The sequence below is a fragment of the Zerene cesonia genome, chromosome 5 (genome assembly GCF_012273895.1).
Source record: "Zerene cesonia ecotype Mississippi chromosome 5, Zerene_cesonia_1.1, whole genome shotgun sequence".
NCBI lineage: Eukaryota > Metazoa > Arthropoda > Insecta > Lepidoptera > Pieridae > Zerene > Zerene cesonia.
Genome location: NC_052106.1, coordinates 1487742 through 1506952, shown reverse-complemented (window position 1 = coordinate 1506952; position 19211 = coordinate 1487742). Strand labels below are relative to the sequence as shown.

At 31.8% G+C, this 19211-nt stretch overlaps 1 protein-coding gene across 1 annotated transcript; it reads left to right on the top strand.

Annotated features, from left to right (window-relative positions):
* The first annotated feature begins 3436 nt into the window (after positions 1 to 3436).
* Positions 3437 to 18817, top strand: LOC119839997 (aquaporin-11). The gene is made up of 7 exons (XM_038366479.1): positions 3437 to 3590; positions 3658 to 3738; positions 11647 to 11830; positions 13845 to 13967; positions 14761 to 14912; positions 16798 to 16936; positions 18440 to 18817. The coding sequence occupies exons 2-7, from the start codon at positions 3688 to 3690 to the stop codon at positions 18667 to 18669; spliced, it is 879 nt and encodes a 292-aa protein (XP_038222407.1). The 5' UTR covers positions 3437 to 3590; positions 3658 to 3687; the 3' UTR covers positions 18670 to 18817.
* Positions 18818 to 19211: the final 394 nt, after the last annotated feature.

Here is a 19211-nt window from a genome sequence, read left to right as displayed (position 1 = left end):
CGCGAACTGTCAAACGATTTTAAAATCCCATTTTTTCCAACATTCATGTTTTTTTTTCTTCTATTATGGCAATAAGTTTCAACTATATTAATGTTCTAAGTGTATGACGTTCCATGTCAAATTAGAACTTATAAATCACAGATAACATAATACTATAGATAAACACCAATATTTTTATATACATTATTAACTTCATCTATTGTTCACATCAAGTAGCAGCAAAGCAGATTTAAATTTGATGAAAGCGAGCATATTTTACTAAGATATGGATCGATGAAAATTTTATATATACTGAATATTTTAATATCCTGCATTCTCTGCGCGCATCGAGACTGGCTTAACGCAAAATATGATACTGTGAAATAAAATATGGCTTTTTTTATAAGCGTTTTTACTTTCAGGAAATAAAGGTTTTATGTAAATTTTTTAATGTGGTTTTCGGGTTATGTTGGGATATAAGAGCCTTTTCAGTCGCTTCTGAGATTACAAGTAGCACACATGATATTTAACCGACGTTCCTAAAAGAGGTTCTGTATTCCACTGTGGTTTTTTGGTTTTGATCTTCAATAACTATAATTTTTTTATGCAAAATTATTTTAGTGAAATATTTTTGTGACTCACGACTATAAATTTTGATTAAATATAATATTGTGATACGTCTGTTTGTTCAAGCTAATAAGGGAAACGGATGCAACAGTTTCGACAGGAATTTCACGAAATAAAATCTACAATAACGGAGACAGGCTTCTTTCATCTTATATTTAAAGAAGGTGAGATCTATATTTTCCAAAACGCCATGAAGAACACGCGGGCGAAGCTAGATAGGTACCTTGCTTACCTAGAAAATAACACCTAAATTCTAATTTTTAATTCCAAACATATCTAGAGAGATATCTCTAAATTTGATCTTACCTCTACAGATTTCAGAATATATTTGGGTCACCAATTCTATATGACTGACAAATAAAAAAATCACGTTTGAATAATTTCATAATTTTCGCAACAATAATATCTCTGGAGAAAAATACAAAGCTTTGTTCTTGGGAATACCTACTACAAACTCTTTTCTTTGCCTATTCTATATTTAAAGTCGACAGGAAAAATTCCTGACAGCAAGATTCCTCGCCATCCGTTCGATTTCTATAAGAACCCATTATTTTATGAATTTCCATTTTTCAACGCTGTCATCAAGTTTTAATTAGTAGCTGCAGGATTGGATATTTCGAAAGGATACAATAGATTTATTGAAATATTGCTATATTTCAATTTTATCGAATACCGAATAGTAGCTTTTTCTTTTGACATCAGTTCAATTCAAATATTTCAAATGCATTTTATAAAATGTATAAAGTTTACTCCAAATTTGAACTTTTATTAAGTAACTAGACTTAAATTAAAAGAACTTTGAAGATTTTATTCTTAATGTCTGTCAAAACTATACATGCTATAGGAAAAGTGTATCTGTCCACCGAAAATCGAATCTAGGTCCTTTGAGGAATTTGGGTACAGTGTTGTTAACAAGCGGACATGATGCATGTTCACGACCTATAGAATTGTATTTAATAAATCATGATCATTAACGCCATATATTTTGATAAACTATTTAGTAATATATTATAGTCTCATGTTATCTGTGGTAATACTGATCCACTGAATTATACAAAGGAGAAGTTTAAAGATTGTGTGAATGCATATTATTAAATCGAATTAAGTCAATATTTCGCCGGCTACAAAACTGAATCTACGCTTACTTGAACTTAATCTCTAGTTGAAAGGTTCCATTTGCATTTTCCACTTTTTATTATCTATCTTTCTTGTCTGTCGTTATTTGAAGTTGGACGAAAATCAGGTTCTACATAAATAACTAATTCTTCTTATGTGAATTTAAAATTGTGTTTGTATGTCTTTCTTTGCCGTCGCAACGGTGCGATTTTATGATTATTATGTCTAGAGTTAGTCGGATGGCGATTATAATGAGAGATATTAGCCACTTTTTACTGCGGTAAAAAACCTCATTCTCATGGCTGTATCCTTTGACTACGCGGATGGGAAGCTGGTAAATAATATTGATAGACATGGAACACTGCATCATTCCATTGAGGTACAAATTTGCTTGATTTAGATAAATTACATAAGGCTGACATTTTTTTTAGCACATTTATACTTAAAGAGATATAAAAAGAAACAAACGTGGTCAATGGCGGGTATTAAAATTTTAAATAGCTTTTAATTCTATTAGATTAATATGACATATGTTAATATAGTAAGATTACCTATATATTAATATCCCTTATTTGTGAGATCAAATTTAAAACGTAATAGAAATTTAATATTAAGCTTTTCGTTAACCAGCTAATACGAGTGTATAGTAAGTAAATCTAGTAAAGAAATTATTTTGCAACATGTGCAGTCCATGGTTAATTAGCACAGACGTTATATCCGTTTTCTTTTAAAAATGGAACTTAGTTTCACAGATTAAACAGTTCCACGCGAAATGTATTAAATATTTTCTCTATTTTATTTGTTGCTGAAAATAATTTCCTTATGTTTTTAGTCTTTGAGAGTATATGTCCGAAAGAAAACAAGCATATATAAAATATTTGTAAGTAATAAAAACTAATATATCTTCTTATGTGAAGAAAAACCCTAATACGGAGTTATTTATTTAAATAATTGCTACATTATTAAGCATCGTTTTGTTTTTAGTTTGTATTATTTACAAGTACTTTATTTGCAATTGTAAACTCACTTCGCCTGGTAGCTTTCTATTGAGAAAATAGTAAAAAATCGTGAAAATAAAAATAAATTGAAACTTAGGAAGTTTACATATCGAAGCCTTTGTAAATGTTGCAGCTACAATATTTTGTAGAGCTTACAGATTATCGATTTGACATTGAGATGGATTTCTTGTCTGTAAAATAAAAAAAAATCTTTTGACGTCCTTTCAAAGATTCTCATATAAATTATAAATGTTCGATGTGTTGTTTAATTATACAATACGATTTATACCTATAATTAGTTTACACCCACACCGTGTATAGAAATACACTGTACTAGGGGTAGGGAAAGCCGTTCGTTCCGTAATGTCAGTGGTTGGGTTTGACAAAGTTGTATTTCCAGTCTGTCAATCATACACGTGTGAACTGTGAAAAAACTACACTACAAATCTTCATTTGTGACTTTAATTTTTGCATTTGTAGATGTTAAATATTATAAAAAAAAAAAAAAAAACAATTTAAAAGATAATTTTTTTGAGCATGACCGCATTGAGAATTTCAAATAAGATGTCGCATCTACGTTAAACATCGCCATCGCTATCACACGCAAAGAAATAAATATATATACCACATGTGGTACCCACCAGGGGATCTTTTAATCGGTAAATAGCCCTGCGCGCACTCAGTCCCGGGACATCGCGTTCGCAATTCGAATAGTTCGGTTCTAAATTTAAACGACCTCGCCATGCGCCCGCGCACTATTCGCCGCGCAAAAATCAAACGTAGCTCATATTATATTTTTCGAACTCGACCCTTTCGATACCCGGTGTTATCCCGGAGGATATCATATCCTGGACATTCCCGATGAAAATGGTGAGTTGCCAAGTTAAACGGTAATATTTGGCGCGTGTTCCCGTTTTAAAAATAAATTTGTTTCCAGTTGAAGTGATGTGATTTTGAATACGACAAAATGAAGTTTACTATTGACGTGCTCGGGGTGTTTTTGAAAATTGTTATTAGGGTAAGTTTGATAGATTTGGCGAGTGTTGGACTGGCAGTCGGATGTAGTTCATTTAATCATTGAATGCGTATAATTTCATCAGTTCTAATTTATGATACTAAGCTCTCAGGTTACATAATGAAATTAATATTCAATGCGGTTTGCAGTTGTAATCGCTTTTGTGTGCATATTGTATCGATGTTTATTGTGACATACGAATTAAATCACTCGAAAGAAAGTGTACATGCGGATAACTCATTTTCACCTCGTTATTCATTGATAACTAAAAAGAATAACTTCTCACTTTGATGTCAGTAACTTGTTTCAGTATTGCGTTGTTTCTTTTTATTTATTTATACAATTCATTTTGTAATCCTACTCTAAATCTATTCACAATAAATTGATATCATATAGATTCCTTATCATTTTAATAATTATGATGTGCATATTTTCTATCATTTAATAGAAGTGTGTTGATATCTCATTTACCATTGTTTATTTGTATTTTCTGTTTGTCTGATCATGCTTCTTTAACATATGTATAAAACTAATGTAAAACAGGACGTTGGACGACGACGTGACATATATGAATGAATTTCTGTCAGCTATAACTGGGGCGTATTTGTGGATCGAATAACATATATAATAGTTTAGTTTATATTTGGGTTAACGATTCGATAACCTATGCAATAAACCGATATTTCTATGCAGTTTATGCATAAGCAATAATTAAAATACTCTATTAATATTATCTCTTTGATATTGTAGTCTTATTCCGTATTAGTGTTTTGCCCGGGCTTTGCCCGTAATAAATATAAGATAGGTCTCAGGGAATTTGTGGTTAACCAACGGTGAAACAATTCTTTAAAATTGTTTCAGTAGTTCTTAAGATAGGCGCGTCCAAACAAACAAATCCTTCATCATTCATTGTATTAAGTATAGCCTATATTGGTTATACTAGCTGTTCGTCCTCGTTTTACTCGCGTTAATCAGAATAAAATATAGCATAATTTTAAATTTCTGGTGAAAGAGTTTTTAAAATCAATTCGACACTTTTTGAAATCGGTCGGGCAGTTTTTATGTACCTAAAAACATACAAAACCATAATTTACTCTGTATAATATAAGCTTAGATATATTACAGAAGTTATGTGAATATAACGCTCTCACTTGTTAGCCAGACGGCAGATAACTATCGGAAACAATAATCGATTGGTAACATATACGTGAACTGCATCTGTCTCATACGCTAGTCGGGAAAAGCGGTTTTAGTAGGGAAGATGGGTGCGCCCGACCGAGTATGGCCCTTCCGCCCCCCTCTATTCATGCGACAGCCCAATTTGAGGTTCGTGATCATAATTAAGGGGGGACGGCATTGACCATGTCGCTATCAGGGTGAACGAAATTACCTAAAGTAAACCTTACTATACCATTTCTTAAAATATGTAGTGATTGAATAGGTAGACAATTATTCAGTCAGGAAGCGTAGTACATACTTAACAAATACTGCTGTATTTGAATGATTTGAATTAATAACAATCATGACATTGAGTTCAAAAATAAATTACGCATGCTTCGAATATAAATTTTAACCTTTACACAAGACATCATTACAGTCATGCAAAATTTTATACAATAATTGTGTACCATTGTTATTTTCCGTACTCATAAGCAACAAATAATACGTCCTTTAATCCTTATTTTTGCCTGTACTTAGTCTTAGTAGTCGGGTAAAACCGCGGGGCATAGCTACTAATATTATAACTAATCTTAAATCCACGACCGTCTTAAATATGTATAAGGGAGATGTTTTGTGTATAAAACTTCTCTCAGAAAGCTAGCGAAGTTTACCTCAACTATTGGTTATTTTATGCATAAAATTGTTGTTTCAACTGCTTCCAAACACAACAAAGTATATTTACTGATATCCAACATTGAAACGTTTTTTACACGTTTAACTTTGCCTGCAAACAGAAAGTTTTCAGATCAGATAAAAAAGCAACCAGCAATTTCCATGATTTTTTTCGTACAAACCTAATACCTAATTGAATATATCCATACCCTACGCTGGGAATCCTACTTCCTATTAATATTATAAATGCGAAAGTTTGTAATGATGTGTGTGCGTTTGTTGCTCTTTCACGCAAAAACTAGTGATCCGATTGCAATGAAATTTGGTACGTAGATAGCTGAACAACTGGAATAACATATAGGCAACTTTTATCCCGATATTCCTACGGGATACGGATTTGCGCGGGTGAAACCGCGAGGCGCAGCTAGTGATTAATAAATTATAATGATTGTAGCTCTGTCAGCTGCATTAGTGACGTCTTGACTAATTGATGGTACAAACAGATGAAGTGTTTGAAGAAAATTCATAGGTAATATAGTTTTAAAGCCAAAGCGCAGGATATAGTAAAGCCTAGAGAATAATCGGACTAGCTATGACCTCAATACCATGTTTGGTTTAGTTTTATATACAGTTATATAAATCCTTCTTTTTTGAAGTGAAACTTCTTTAGAATCGTTGTATTTTTAAACCTGATGCAACGGAAAAAACGACAGGTAAGAGACACAAATACAAAAATGTGTAGAATGAAGCCGTCAAAGAATGAGACAGAAATATACATACTATTTCATATTTTATATATATTCATCTCATTCTTTTATCGATTTACTTAATTTTCACTTCTATCTTGTGTGAAATGCACACACACCTTATTTTTTTTTAATATAATAGCGGCAGACTGAGCTGAATCGAAAGAAGGTACCTATAAGATTACCAACGCCCACGAACTCGCCTTTAAGAGTCTAGGGAAAAGGATGGGATTGTTAACAGGAAAGAGAGTATGCGTTTGGAAGGTTAAGAAAATGAGACGGCCCTCCGGCTTTCCCACTCACCATATGGAGTAGAAGCATTCGCATGCTACTTCACGCCAGCCTTCTGGTACCTTCCGCGATGTGAGCTGGCTCAGTTCATCCCGAAGCTTCCTTGACTTCCACAAACAATTAAAATAGGTTGTACAGATATTTAATATCTTTTGTCTACACAATGAACTTGGAACCTAAATTTTTGACAATCTCGAACTGATAATATATATAATAGGTATTTTTATGTTCAAAACAAAACTTGGTTTGTTACTTAGGAAAAATAAAGAAAATATTCTTTTCATGTGAAATAATAAACGTTTAATGAAAAATAAAAAGGATTTCAATATAGCTTTCATTCTTGTTTTACAAGGTTTTTTTTATATTATATACAAAACTAGCTTTTGCCCGCGGCTTCGTATGCGTTAATTCGGAGTAGTTTAATAGATATTATTATACATATAAACATTCCTCTGGAATCAGCCTATTTATTAAAATAAAAACCATCAAAATCCGTTGGGTAGCTTTAAAGATTTATACATACATAGGAAGATAGGGACAGAGAAAGTGATTTTGTTTTATACTATGTAATGACTAGTGATGAACAACTCGATAATCATACGCGATAATTAATTTAACTAGACAACAATTTTTAAACTACAGTTTGTTAATAAACAAATGTTGGCTTAAAGCCACTCGTACGTCAATAGTTTTGCAACGGTAATGTTCAATGTAACAACGGAGATTTTTATAGAATTTCTATTTTAAAATAAACTATCAAAACATTTATATTTTTGGAGCTGTACGTAACTGTTTGTCTGCTAGGTAACTGCATCATTTCAAGTGATATAAATCTGTTCTGAAGCTTATACTATTCTTATATTCCCAACTGATATTATAAATGCGAAAGTAACTCTGTCTGCCTGTATTTTATTTTCGTCTAAACCACTGAATTGATTTGAATGAGGTTCGGCACAAAGACAGTTAGATATCTGAGAAATAGGATAACTTATATCCTAAAAATCCTATCATAACGGAGGCTGTGCGGAAAAGCGTATAGTGCAAAAACAAGTCTTATAATATTTGTTATATTTTGCTGATAATTACTTAATATGACGACATATCTTAATAATTTCTAGGTTAAAATCATTATGAGTTAAATAGCCTTTAATAATTTGTTTAAAAACACGTAATCTACAAACACCTAAATTTTCCTACGTTCGGTTTCAAGCTGGATGCGTCAAGTGAACCAGCGAAGCACACCAGCTGTGTCTCATATATTATCTAGCTGGGAGCAGTATTCATCCGGCTGTCTGTGTAGATTGCGAATTCAGTTTGATTCCTGAATTCCGAAGCAAACGTTTACATTCTGTGAATGTTGACAAATGTAACATATGGTAGTGCAGTGGTGGAGTGACGCTTGGATACGACTAAGATAGTATGCATTTTCGTAAACTTTTATTAAATATTAGCTTATGCCCGTGCCTGTACACGCGGTAAATTCGGAGTAGTTTAATAAATGTTACTATGCATATAAACATGTATCACTCTCATTATTAAAAAAACGCCCATCAATATCCGTTGCGTGGTTTTATAGAATTAATAAAATAAAAAAAAAAATTATAGGGACGTCATTGCGTATTACAATAGAATAAATTTACTTCGAGCCTTGAATTTATTCCCGTTGTGCTTTGTAGAAAGAGAAAAGTGTTTTGTAGCCTTGCTATTTTTTATAATATTTATAATTTCATTTTTTAACTAATTATCATCCAGATTCAATCATGTTTATGCATGAACGAGTAACAACTAATAACAAATATTATTCCTTCAATCTTTCTGCTGGCATTCTTGATAGCTAATAGATATTCAATATTTTCAAGTTATTGTCCTTTTGTTTCTTAGAAATTGTATGTATATTTTAAGATATTTATTTGCCAATTTTTTTTAAAGATATATTATTAAAACAGCGGAACTCGCACCAGGCACAAGCTGTCCCGTGGGACCATTGAGAAATACTATTACTAAATCCTATTCTGAATTAATTACTACACTGTAATAAAAGGAAACTACTGCCTACTACTGAGATATAATATTTCCTAGTCACGTCAATATAGCTAACCGTCTGCGGACATGCAGCATTTTTAATGTTAATATTAATTATTTGTTTGTTGTGGAGTGGAAACAAATAATGCGATGGAATTATATAAGACACGTAGAGACATAAATATTAAATACTAATTCCACAGGAATGCTACGGTTGATTAGTTCTAGCAGAATATTTGCATTATTATAAAAATTAACAATTTGATTAGAATTAGATCGTAGCGATTTCAATGCTAAAAACCGCCCGTGTGTTTATAATTAGAGTTAAATACAGTTGGTAAGTCTGGGTTACCTTGTGTAGAGGGATTCGGAGGTAAATTATAAAATACACACCGCTGTCACCTAGGTGTGTTAATACTGCATGAGTTGGACATTCAAGATAACAGGAAGCAAGTGGGAATAAATTTCTAAAAATTGTTATTTAATTGTTTAAATACCAAATCCCGAAAAAATTTCCGGCATTTTATAACCATGCCTGCTGAAAATGTTAAGAGAAAATCTTCACACACGCAAGCTAAGGCCAAATTTTCGACAAATTTTCGATGAAATATAATATTTAAAAGGGTTTTCAAAATATAATATTGATAACGTATATTTATGGAATTACCACAAATATTTTTCTTAGTATTAATGTTAGTAGAATACTATTTACATACCTAAAATATTGATTGTTACATTTTTAGTGTACCGAATCGAACAATTGCAAACTCCAAGATAAAGTGGAGATGAGTTCCAATTAGATTAAACGAGTTAGAGTTTCTTAATTGTTATTCAGCCAAGACTCGGAATATTGTAATTCAATTTCAAAGTTATTTAGGGTTTTAGAAATGTTCAAATATAGACTTCGTGTTTGTTTTTCTGAGCTATTTATATGAAATTTTATAGTCTACATAATTTAATGCGAGGATAATCATATTAAATGATTTAAAAAATCCGATAAACTAGCTTTTATTTTATATATAGCTACAAAATGATTAACTTTCTATTAATAATTCTTGCGAAATGAAAATAAAAATCTTGTATTTTAATAACGTATTCAAATATCTCTTCTTAATATTTAAATAGATAAAAATCCGTTCCATTCTAATTTTACGGAGATAAATAAAACGTTATTTCTTAATAATGATACCTCGTCTTGATGGAATTAATTAAATTAAGCACTTTAAGGATATACAAAGCTGAATGAAAATAATTAAAATTATTATCACTAAGCCATTTATTAACGGTAACGTTTTGTTTCAATTAATAGAGTTATTAATTTAAATAGGTCTGTACATTGTATGAAGATGTCTTAACTCTGTTTTCTCCCATATACTCCATTAAAACCACAAGAGGCGGTGTCGTGAATTGGCTTGGAGCGTGTGTATTTGGTTTTTATTACCCAAGCCAAACAATAAAGTGTATATAGATACATGTTATATAATATATTGTTATTTATTCATATATTTATTCACTAGCTTATAAACTTATTAACTAAACCCAACAAATAAATATACAATCGAATTGCGAACCTCCTTTTTTGGAGCCAGTTGAAAATATTTAATGTGCAGAAATGATCTGGTTACTGTTTATATGTTTAGAAGATGATAGTAATATTGGGCATTAACTAAACTTTTGTCGATAATTCATAGTAAAGATAGCCGTTGTCAGATATTAGCTAGGTGAGGTCTATATTTTCATTTTATAATATTTTTGTAATGCATATAACGAAACCTCATTAAAATATTAATACGTAGTTTTAAAATAAAATAAAGGTTCTTGCGATTAGATCAACAAATAACATTTAAATTCGTTGTCAGCATACGAAAACGCATCATGCTTGACAGGAACAAGTACTCGGCAAACCCGTCGAATTTCTGAAAAATAAACCGTTATAAAAACAAAATGCGAATTGTCACGTACAAGAGGCCTTATTGAAACGGAAAGTTACGACTAATCGAGTCAGCCGAGTACTTTCTGGGGACAATGCGAACCTTCGAAACTCAGTGATGAAGCCGGTTTAAGTAGTTTTGAATAATTTGCAACGAAGTACTCTTCAGCTTGTTGCTTTAAGACTGTGTACTTTTCACGTAATAGTCTGAAGTATTCATTCATTACTTAGTACTGAAGTCTGTGGATTATGAAATTGTTTCATAGGGAAACCTCTTTTCTGTGCTAGTAAAATATTCCTGCCAGTTATGAATACGTGTGTGAGATTTTAGTGGGTAAATGCCAGTATTTAATTTTTGGTTGTAGCATAGTTAAAAAGAAGTTTTTCTAAATACATTAGGATGAGCTGTTTTGAGTATCTCATAAATGACAAATTGAAAATATTGTTTTATATTAATTGTTTTTTTTAACGTAACCTGTATATAGGTAGGATAATATTGACATGAAAACAGAATTAAATGATGCTAAAATTTTTGATTATGTCAGTTGGACAGCCCGTTCTTTTATTTGTAGCGATGGAACTACAATTGATAGATAACAAAAAATATATTACGTGAAATGATTGTTGCGTTACTAAAATACACTTTACATAACTTCATACATTTTCGACAAAACCCTACGAACACTATAAATGTGAATTTGTCAGGCTCTATTTTTTTTTTTATTGTGTGATAGGGAAGCGCTTGACTACCATCTCGCCTGCTGGTAAGCGTAGATGTAGTCTAAGATGGAGCGCGCTTCCCTAGCAGGCACCTGTTCACTCTACTTTTGAAGATCCCCAGATTATATCCGTCAGGGAACACAGACTCAGGAAGCATGTTCCAGTCCCTTGCGGTTCGAATAAAGAATGCGAATCTTTTCCACAGGTTTTGGCGTACTAATCCGTTCAAAGATAGTTTGAGAACTAAGAAAGGATATATATAGTTTTTAACCCGAAAATGCTACAGGAACAGGAACTAGGCGGGTTAAACCCAGAACTGTCTGTAATAATTATTCATAAAAGAATTCCAAAACTTCTCATTAATTTCAGGTGAACAAGGCTACCTTCGCACCACTAGTGGTATCAACCCTCTTCATACTTCTCACGTCCATACTAGCGCACTGCGCGCGGCGCCTGGTGCAGACCATAGTTAAGGACCCGTTCGTTCGAGTGTTGTTTGAGGAAGCGATCGCTGCTGCAGAATTATGTGGTTGCTGTTTTGAACTTATTGTTGGTAAGTATAAGAATAAGAATACAATAATCAGTAGAAATCCAGAAAAACGTAAACAAAAAGATTTATTTATGTGTATCGTTGTTCGTATGTGTGTATTTACCTAATACACACATACGAACAACGAAACTCCCACTGCTTTGGAAGTCAGTTAAAGTGTTATAAAACATTCTACTTTAAAAACTAAAATATCTATGGAATTTCATTACTTTTATGCATATTTGAAGAACCCATTATCTTATAAAAAGTGGCAAAAAGTATAGAAGCGCTATTCAATCCAAACATTTCAAATTACGTATGCTACGATAATAGGAATTTTCCTGATTCTTGCCCGAGATACCAACTCTTTTATCGGCATATAATAACAGAGCTTGAGTGTGGTTGTCGAGTACGTTTTGGCTTGATTTGAATCAACTTGTACCGGAGATGTTCGACACATGCACAGAATATCGGCATCAAAAAGCAGCATGTCAATGCTAGTGTTTTTCGTACGAGATTAGGGAGCCGGAGGCCAAACACATGCTCTAACTTCCCCTATCCTTTCCTTTATCCATTGGCGATCTTTTGCCACCAATAACAGAGAAAATAAAAAAATGAAAAGTTTAAAAAAAGGTATCATAGGATATAATAAGCATGTAAGCTCGTCTCCCACGAAAATCACATAACGGATTGTGGTAATACTCGACAGTTTATGTACCCGCATAATATATAAGCTGTAAAATACTCGCTTTCGCGGGTAAAACCACGTGTCGCATCTAGTATACTCATAAATTTTATTGTTCTTAGCATTTATTTGATGAAAACGTTAGGTATGAACCCATAGATATTATTTGAAATTACAAGCTGTAACAGTGAGTCGAGTATTAATTTCCTTAAAATTAATCATATTTGTGGATCATAGACGCGTAATATATTATGTTATTGTTAAACCTGTTTATAAAGTTCTAACAACCCAATCCAAATCTAGCTATTACAAGTAATATATCTTTATAAATATTAGGTTTCCTGTCCTTTAGGCGTGAAGAAAAGACAAGAAGACAGACAGAGTTATTTTCACATTTAAAAAATTAATAGGGATTAGTAGAGAAGCAGAGATTTGTGGCTATACATCATCTGTTACATTAATAATACACCTTGTTGGAATATAATAGTTTAATATAATAACTAACCCTTCAAACGCAAACAGTATCATAATGTCACCTGATATGCTATGACTCCATAGAATTATATCGAATAAACTCTGATGACGTCGAACCGCGTCATCAGCATTTATTCGAAAATCAAATTTAATTTTGCGATAGGCACACTCCTGTGGTATTTCATATCAAATCCGATATTAGTGGTCGGATACAGGTTATCGATACTAAATATTTTTGAACGTTAATACCAGCCTAACACAAGGCTAATGTTTACCAAAATCTATTAATCTAGTAGCAATTTATGTTACTCAAGCAAGTGTGAAACATTAATGAAACGCTTGTATAAAATTAACATTTGCAAACGATGGAATGAATAAAATTAGGCAGGCTAACAGCCACTTGGTGCAAATTGTTAAGTCTATGCAAATTTGTATTAAAATATGGGATCTTATACTTCCCATAGAATTTTATTATCATATCATGATGTTATGTTTTGAGTTGAAGTTATTGTAGATAAATGTTCAAGTTTAGATTCATTTCTTAATACTTAAAAGGTTTGTATGTGGGAGTCGAGCACCGGGGAAGTCCCACACCCCCACAAAAAACCGACATGAAATAATAGCATTGTGTTTCGTTCGGTGAGTGGGTGAGCCGGAGTCCCAAATCCTTTTCCTTTTCCTTCCCAGTCTTTCCTTTATTCCTTTCTTTATCCTTTCCCAAAAGTCGGCAATCCATTTGTAAAGGCGTATGGTCTGCAATTTATGCCTCTCCAAATATTCATGGGTGGTAGTTCATCAGGCGACCCACCAGCTCCATTGCCGACTATGACATAAAAAAAAGGTTGTATTATCAGTAATAACCATAAATATCTATTACAGTGGCAGACAACTTTGGTGTAGCGACCTATGCATTGTTTCTGTTTCTATTGACAATATGGTGGTCATTAAATTGGGGGGAGGCGACGGCGTGCCCGTACACACATATTGAAGACATTATTGAAGGTGAGATAATATTTCGAAAGTGTACCCTATAGACTGGCCTTCTATGAGGATTTTGTATGAATAGCTGACCCGGCGTCCATTGTTCTGCCTCTTATCATTTAGGTATATGAAAAATAGATGTTTGCCGATTCTCAGCCCTAACGGAAATGCACACAAATTTCATTAAAATCGGTCTAGCAGTTTCTAAAGAATAATATGGTAACTAACATTGTGACATGAGAATTGAATTTATTAATGAATTTAGATAGATAGATAGATAGATAAAAAGTTTATTAAAAGAACACATTAAATACATGACAATTACAAATTAAGACGATTACACAAAGAAAAATTAACATAGAGAGGAAAAAAAAAGGACGGAGACAAATGTGCACTGTTTTCTTAAAAAGGGTCTTGGCTCAGCATAAATGTCAGAGTCAATGGGACCCTGACGCTGATATTCTGCCAACACCATTATATTTCTATATAGCTTTATTAAATATAAATTACGTTGAAAATTTACGTAATTATACCGATTAAAACGTTTTTGGTTTTCCAATTGTGTACATTTCAATTTTCAAGCTAACAATGTAATTAACGCAGAAACCATATTATATTGTAAAACATATATATTATTAGTAGTTAAAACACACCGCAAAACTAGTCATATTCAGAGTACGTTGTGAAATATTTATATTTAACTTGACTAGGTTTTAAAGAACAAATCTAACATGATAATCTACTTATTAAACTAACATCATACCACTCAAACATTAAACAAGCTCACCAAAATATATACACGAGACAATTACAGGAAGGACGGACATTCGTAAAGCAGTGCTGAAGACGTGGGCGGAGCTGGGCGGCGGATTGTTGGTGTTCAAATACGTTCAGATGTACTGGGCTCTGGAGATCTCTGACACGCACAAAGACAAGGCCATTGAGGACTGCACGGCTGATTTACAGGTAAACTATACGAATACTTAGTTGTCAGAAGATTTTATGACATATTGTCAATATTAAATACGGCAGTTTGTAACTCGTTTTTATTAACTTCACATATATGTTAGGATCGGTGACAATACAGCAATTTTATGAGTTTCCTATTATCCTGATTAGGATCGCCAGTTGGATAATTTCTTTACGTTATACTCTGGATAAATAATTTTTTAGTAGTTCATATTCCTTTTCTAAATTTATCTTTTACTGTATATTATTGTGTCTTAGGTAGCAACATAAAGCAATTTTATTGGGCGGTTTGCAGGCGGTACTATTCGCCGAAAATGCCATGTTAATAATATTATGCAGATTATGTTAAATATACTGAACTTACTTTAATAAAATAAGAAGGAACCTACCTTACCATATTTAGACAAAACAACACTTTGACGTTGCTTGTTTAATAAATTCATTAAATGAATGTTCAAAGACAGAAATATCAAACAATAAATATTATTCCGAAAAACAAATATCGTAAATATGAACAAAAATCCTTTCATTACACTAAAAGCGATCTGGATTACTTTAAGATTAAACACGAAGTCAAATAACGTAGATGTTATAACTCTTTAGTTTAAGGAACGTTAACTTTAATAACATCTTTCTAAATGCAATAAAACTGTCGCCTGGATTTATTTAATTGTGACTTTAACAAAGAGCAGAAAATTTATTATCTTTGTTTTACTGTTAATTAGATTTTGAATTATGTTTAACGAATTAAATTAAATATTTTGTTATTTTTTAACGACTTCATTGATCGTTTACGTTGTCGATAAGGTCATAGTTTAATATGTTCACTGTAATATTAAAATTATTTTTTGGAATGGTTTTGTCATTTAACAAACTTCTTTATTAATTACCTTTTCTACAGTAGCTTATTAGTTTTTTTAAATAGGCTTTAATTATAATAAGTGCATGATAAAATTACCATTCCTATTTGATTACAATAGAGCACCTATATCTAGATTGATTGTGTACACACATTCAGTCAAATAAATAGGTGCTACAGAAAAACCTTTCCAGACAAGGCTGTGTTTCGATAGACACCAGCACTAGAGTCCGTCAGGTTACATGATATTTTTAAATGATATAAATCTCTCGATAATTTTTATACAATGCAGTGGCAATAGTTATTAAACACTTTTATACCACCTGATTTACTTTCTCCATTCTTTTTGACGGTCTAGACTAGCTTTTTAAACACTTAATTAAACTCAAATTTTAAACTAAATGAAATGAAATAACAGCATTGACGTACAATGAACCGTCTTGTACAATTAATTAAATAAACAACATAAAGCTCTCATTTTTGATCACTCAAATAAATTTACGAGAGTCATCGACATTTAATTTGCGAACTTCGTTTATCGAAATATATTAAAGTGATTTCGTTTTACGTTGCAATGTTAAATATTGGTTCTATATTTTAAACATTTTCGCATTCAGTTAAATACGTTATTATATATAAACGATTGATGTACAATCAATTAAATCATTTAATATGTAAAATCATTCAGAAGATTACTGCTTGTATTACATTCGGGAATATTATTTGAAAGTATTAGTCATGCTAAATTGAATGAAAATATAATTCAAGTATGTAATAATACATTGCTAATTCGTATTTTTTGTGCTGATGTGATAAGAAATTTTACGGAAATTTGTAAATACTAATTTGGGTTTAAGATAATATATTATTTGGGTAAAGCGTTAAAACTGTCCCATTTATATTATTAATACAATTACTAGTCATTTGTTCCTTTATCGGACTAATTCCATTGCATAATATTGATTTATCAATTTTAATTACTTTTATATAAATACCATAGACTTCGACGTATCGATATTTCAGGTGCCAGTGCTTTATGGTGCCTTGGTGGAAGGTGTAGCGACTTGTATCTGCAGATTAGCGTCCAGGGCGTTGGGAGATATCAACCCACGTTTCGCCACTGCAATCGACGCATTTGTGGGCACCTCGTTGGTTGTCGCTGGTAAGAACTATTGTATATTTATTTAATATATCATAATATGTATGACTTGTATGATTTACATAAGGTTTAAAGTAAGATTTTATGCTAATATAAATAACACTTTGGAATCCAGATTAACTTCAAATTACCCCTATTATGTTTAATTTAGCTACAGTTTGTGTTTGATCATGATGCAATAACTCTTTAGTCATAATATGTATGTAAGTCGGACTCAAAATTTTACCATTTAAACTTTTTGAGTACGATCGAAACTGGTGTTCCGGCTGAAACCGAAACTGAAACCGAAGTTTTGGTTGGACATTTTTTTAGTATTTAAATAATTCACGCCTGTTACTTTTAGCACAGCAAAACCCACTAACTTCGTTTTCAAACGCTTAGCTTTCCGTGTTACAGGCGCTATATTAAGAGGCACGTTTTACACCTTTAGCTATCATGACGATAGCCCAAATGCCGACATCAGCTTGTCCATTACTTGCAAAGTCAATTTAGGAAGAGGTACTTTTGAAATGTATAAATGTCTAACTGCATTTTGTAAACTAAATGTGTCATGTATGGGCAGATCGTGCTGATAGTAGGTTTTTCCCATAGATTTGCTTATGAATTGGCCTCGAGTTGTAAAATTAAGCTTTTGTAGTACACTTCCTCTTTTATAACTCATAAATAAGTATTAATTTTTAGACTTTTATCATAAAACATATTTAATATGTTATTAGCTGTATTTTATAAATAGGTAGTTTTTAGTTACCTAGCAGTATGCTCAAATCACAATATATATTTTAATATAATTTCATTCTATTGCACGTTTTACAAAAGCTTACATAAATGTTAAATATAAATCGCTGTTAAAATTATATTTGTTTATGTAGCATGTTATTAGCATAATATCAGTGTTGTAATTAATTTTAAATGTTAGTTTATATTTGTTTTGAATCTGCGTAAAGTAAATATTATGATACGTTAATATTACAAAATATGGAAGTAATTAGAATATCATTAAAAAATAAAATATATCGTACGTATGCATCAATAATTATCGAAAACAAACAAAAATCTCTCGTTAAAATTGCAAACTATAAACGATTATTAAAATGCGTGTCAATTTTCTTTAATGACGCAATGCATTTTCGCGGGAAACTCGGGCGATTACACAGACTGCATAAAGCGTAATCTGCATCCATTACGTAGACTCGTAGAGGATAAAAAGTTAGGAATTTACAGGATAGTTTTAAATGTACTTAGTTGTGAAATAAATTCCCATAATTTTTCACTTGCCTATGTTTATCTTATCTCTTTTTTTTTTCTAATATAGAAAAACATTATTTTTATTGTAAACAATTTACAGATTACTAAATGCAAACATTATGAATCATGAAATCACAAGAGAGATTGATCTCAGAAACAAGTTATTTTTAAAATATATCGTATTTAAGAAGAGGCGAAAATAATCTCAATCTATTTTATGATCTATGTAAGCAATTTTACAAAATATTTTATTTATTCCAGCATTCGATTATTCCGGTGGATATTTTAATCCAGTGCTGGCAACATCGTTGAAAGCCGGCTGCCACGGCCACACGCTCACTGAGCATGCAACAGTCTACTGGGCTGGAGCATGTGCAGGGTCCATCATGTCCGTGTATCTGTACAAACTGCCTGCAATACAGCAATTTGTCAGAGGAACGACTGAAACGGAGGTCAACGGAGATAGCATTTGGGCAGGAAAAGAAGATTAAAATTATATTTCCAATCCGATTCATATATTGTATGTCTTAATTGGAATATCGATGTAAATACTATTTTTTTAACGTCAATATGGGATTGTTTTTTTTGTTATCAGTACCTACGCGGGAATATATTGCAAACGCTAATTAAACAAATAAAAAAATTGATCAGTCAAGAAATCGCGCGTTTAAAATGAAAAATTTCAACCACAAATAAATGGTTCTCTTTGATATATAGATGCGTATTCAATCGTCTGACTTTACATGAACTTCTATGATATTTGTTTATTGTCAACCAATCAGTATTTTACGTTATATTCAATTTTATAACATCGAACTTTACAGTATGTATTATTGTCTAGTCATTGTTGATTGTATAATAAAAGTATAATAAGTGCTACGTATTATTGTAAATAAATGGTCAAATTGTTAATTGTGTTTCTTATTTTTTTATTCTTTGTTATAAACCCGATAAACAAAACAGGAGAAAAGAGTAAATTAAGTTGAAAATATTGGGATATTACACCATTTTCGTCATCATTATCAGCTCAAAT

Excerpts from the sequence above, each read along its gene's own strand:
- LOC119839997 (XM_038366479.1), top strand. The coding sequence starts at position 3,688 with ATGAAGTTTACTATTGACGTGCTCGGGGTGTTTTTGAAAATTGTTATT. Across the intron at positions 14,913-16,797 it reads ACTGCACGGCTGATTTACAG|GTGCCAGTGCTTTATGGTGC; the intron begins GTAAACTATACG and ends TCGATATTTCAG. Across the intron at positions 16,937-18,439 it reads CACCTCGTTGGTTGTCGCTG|CATTCGATTATTCCGGTGGA; the intron begins GTAAGAACTATT and ends TATTTATTCCAG.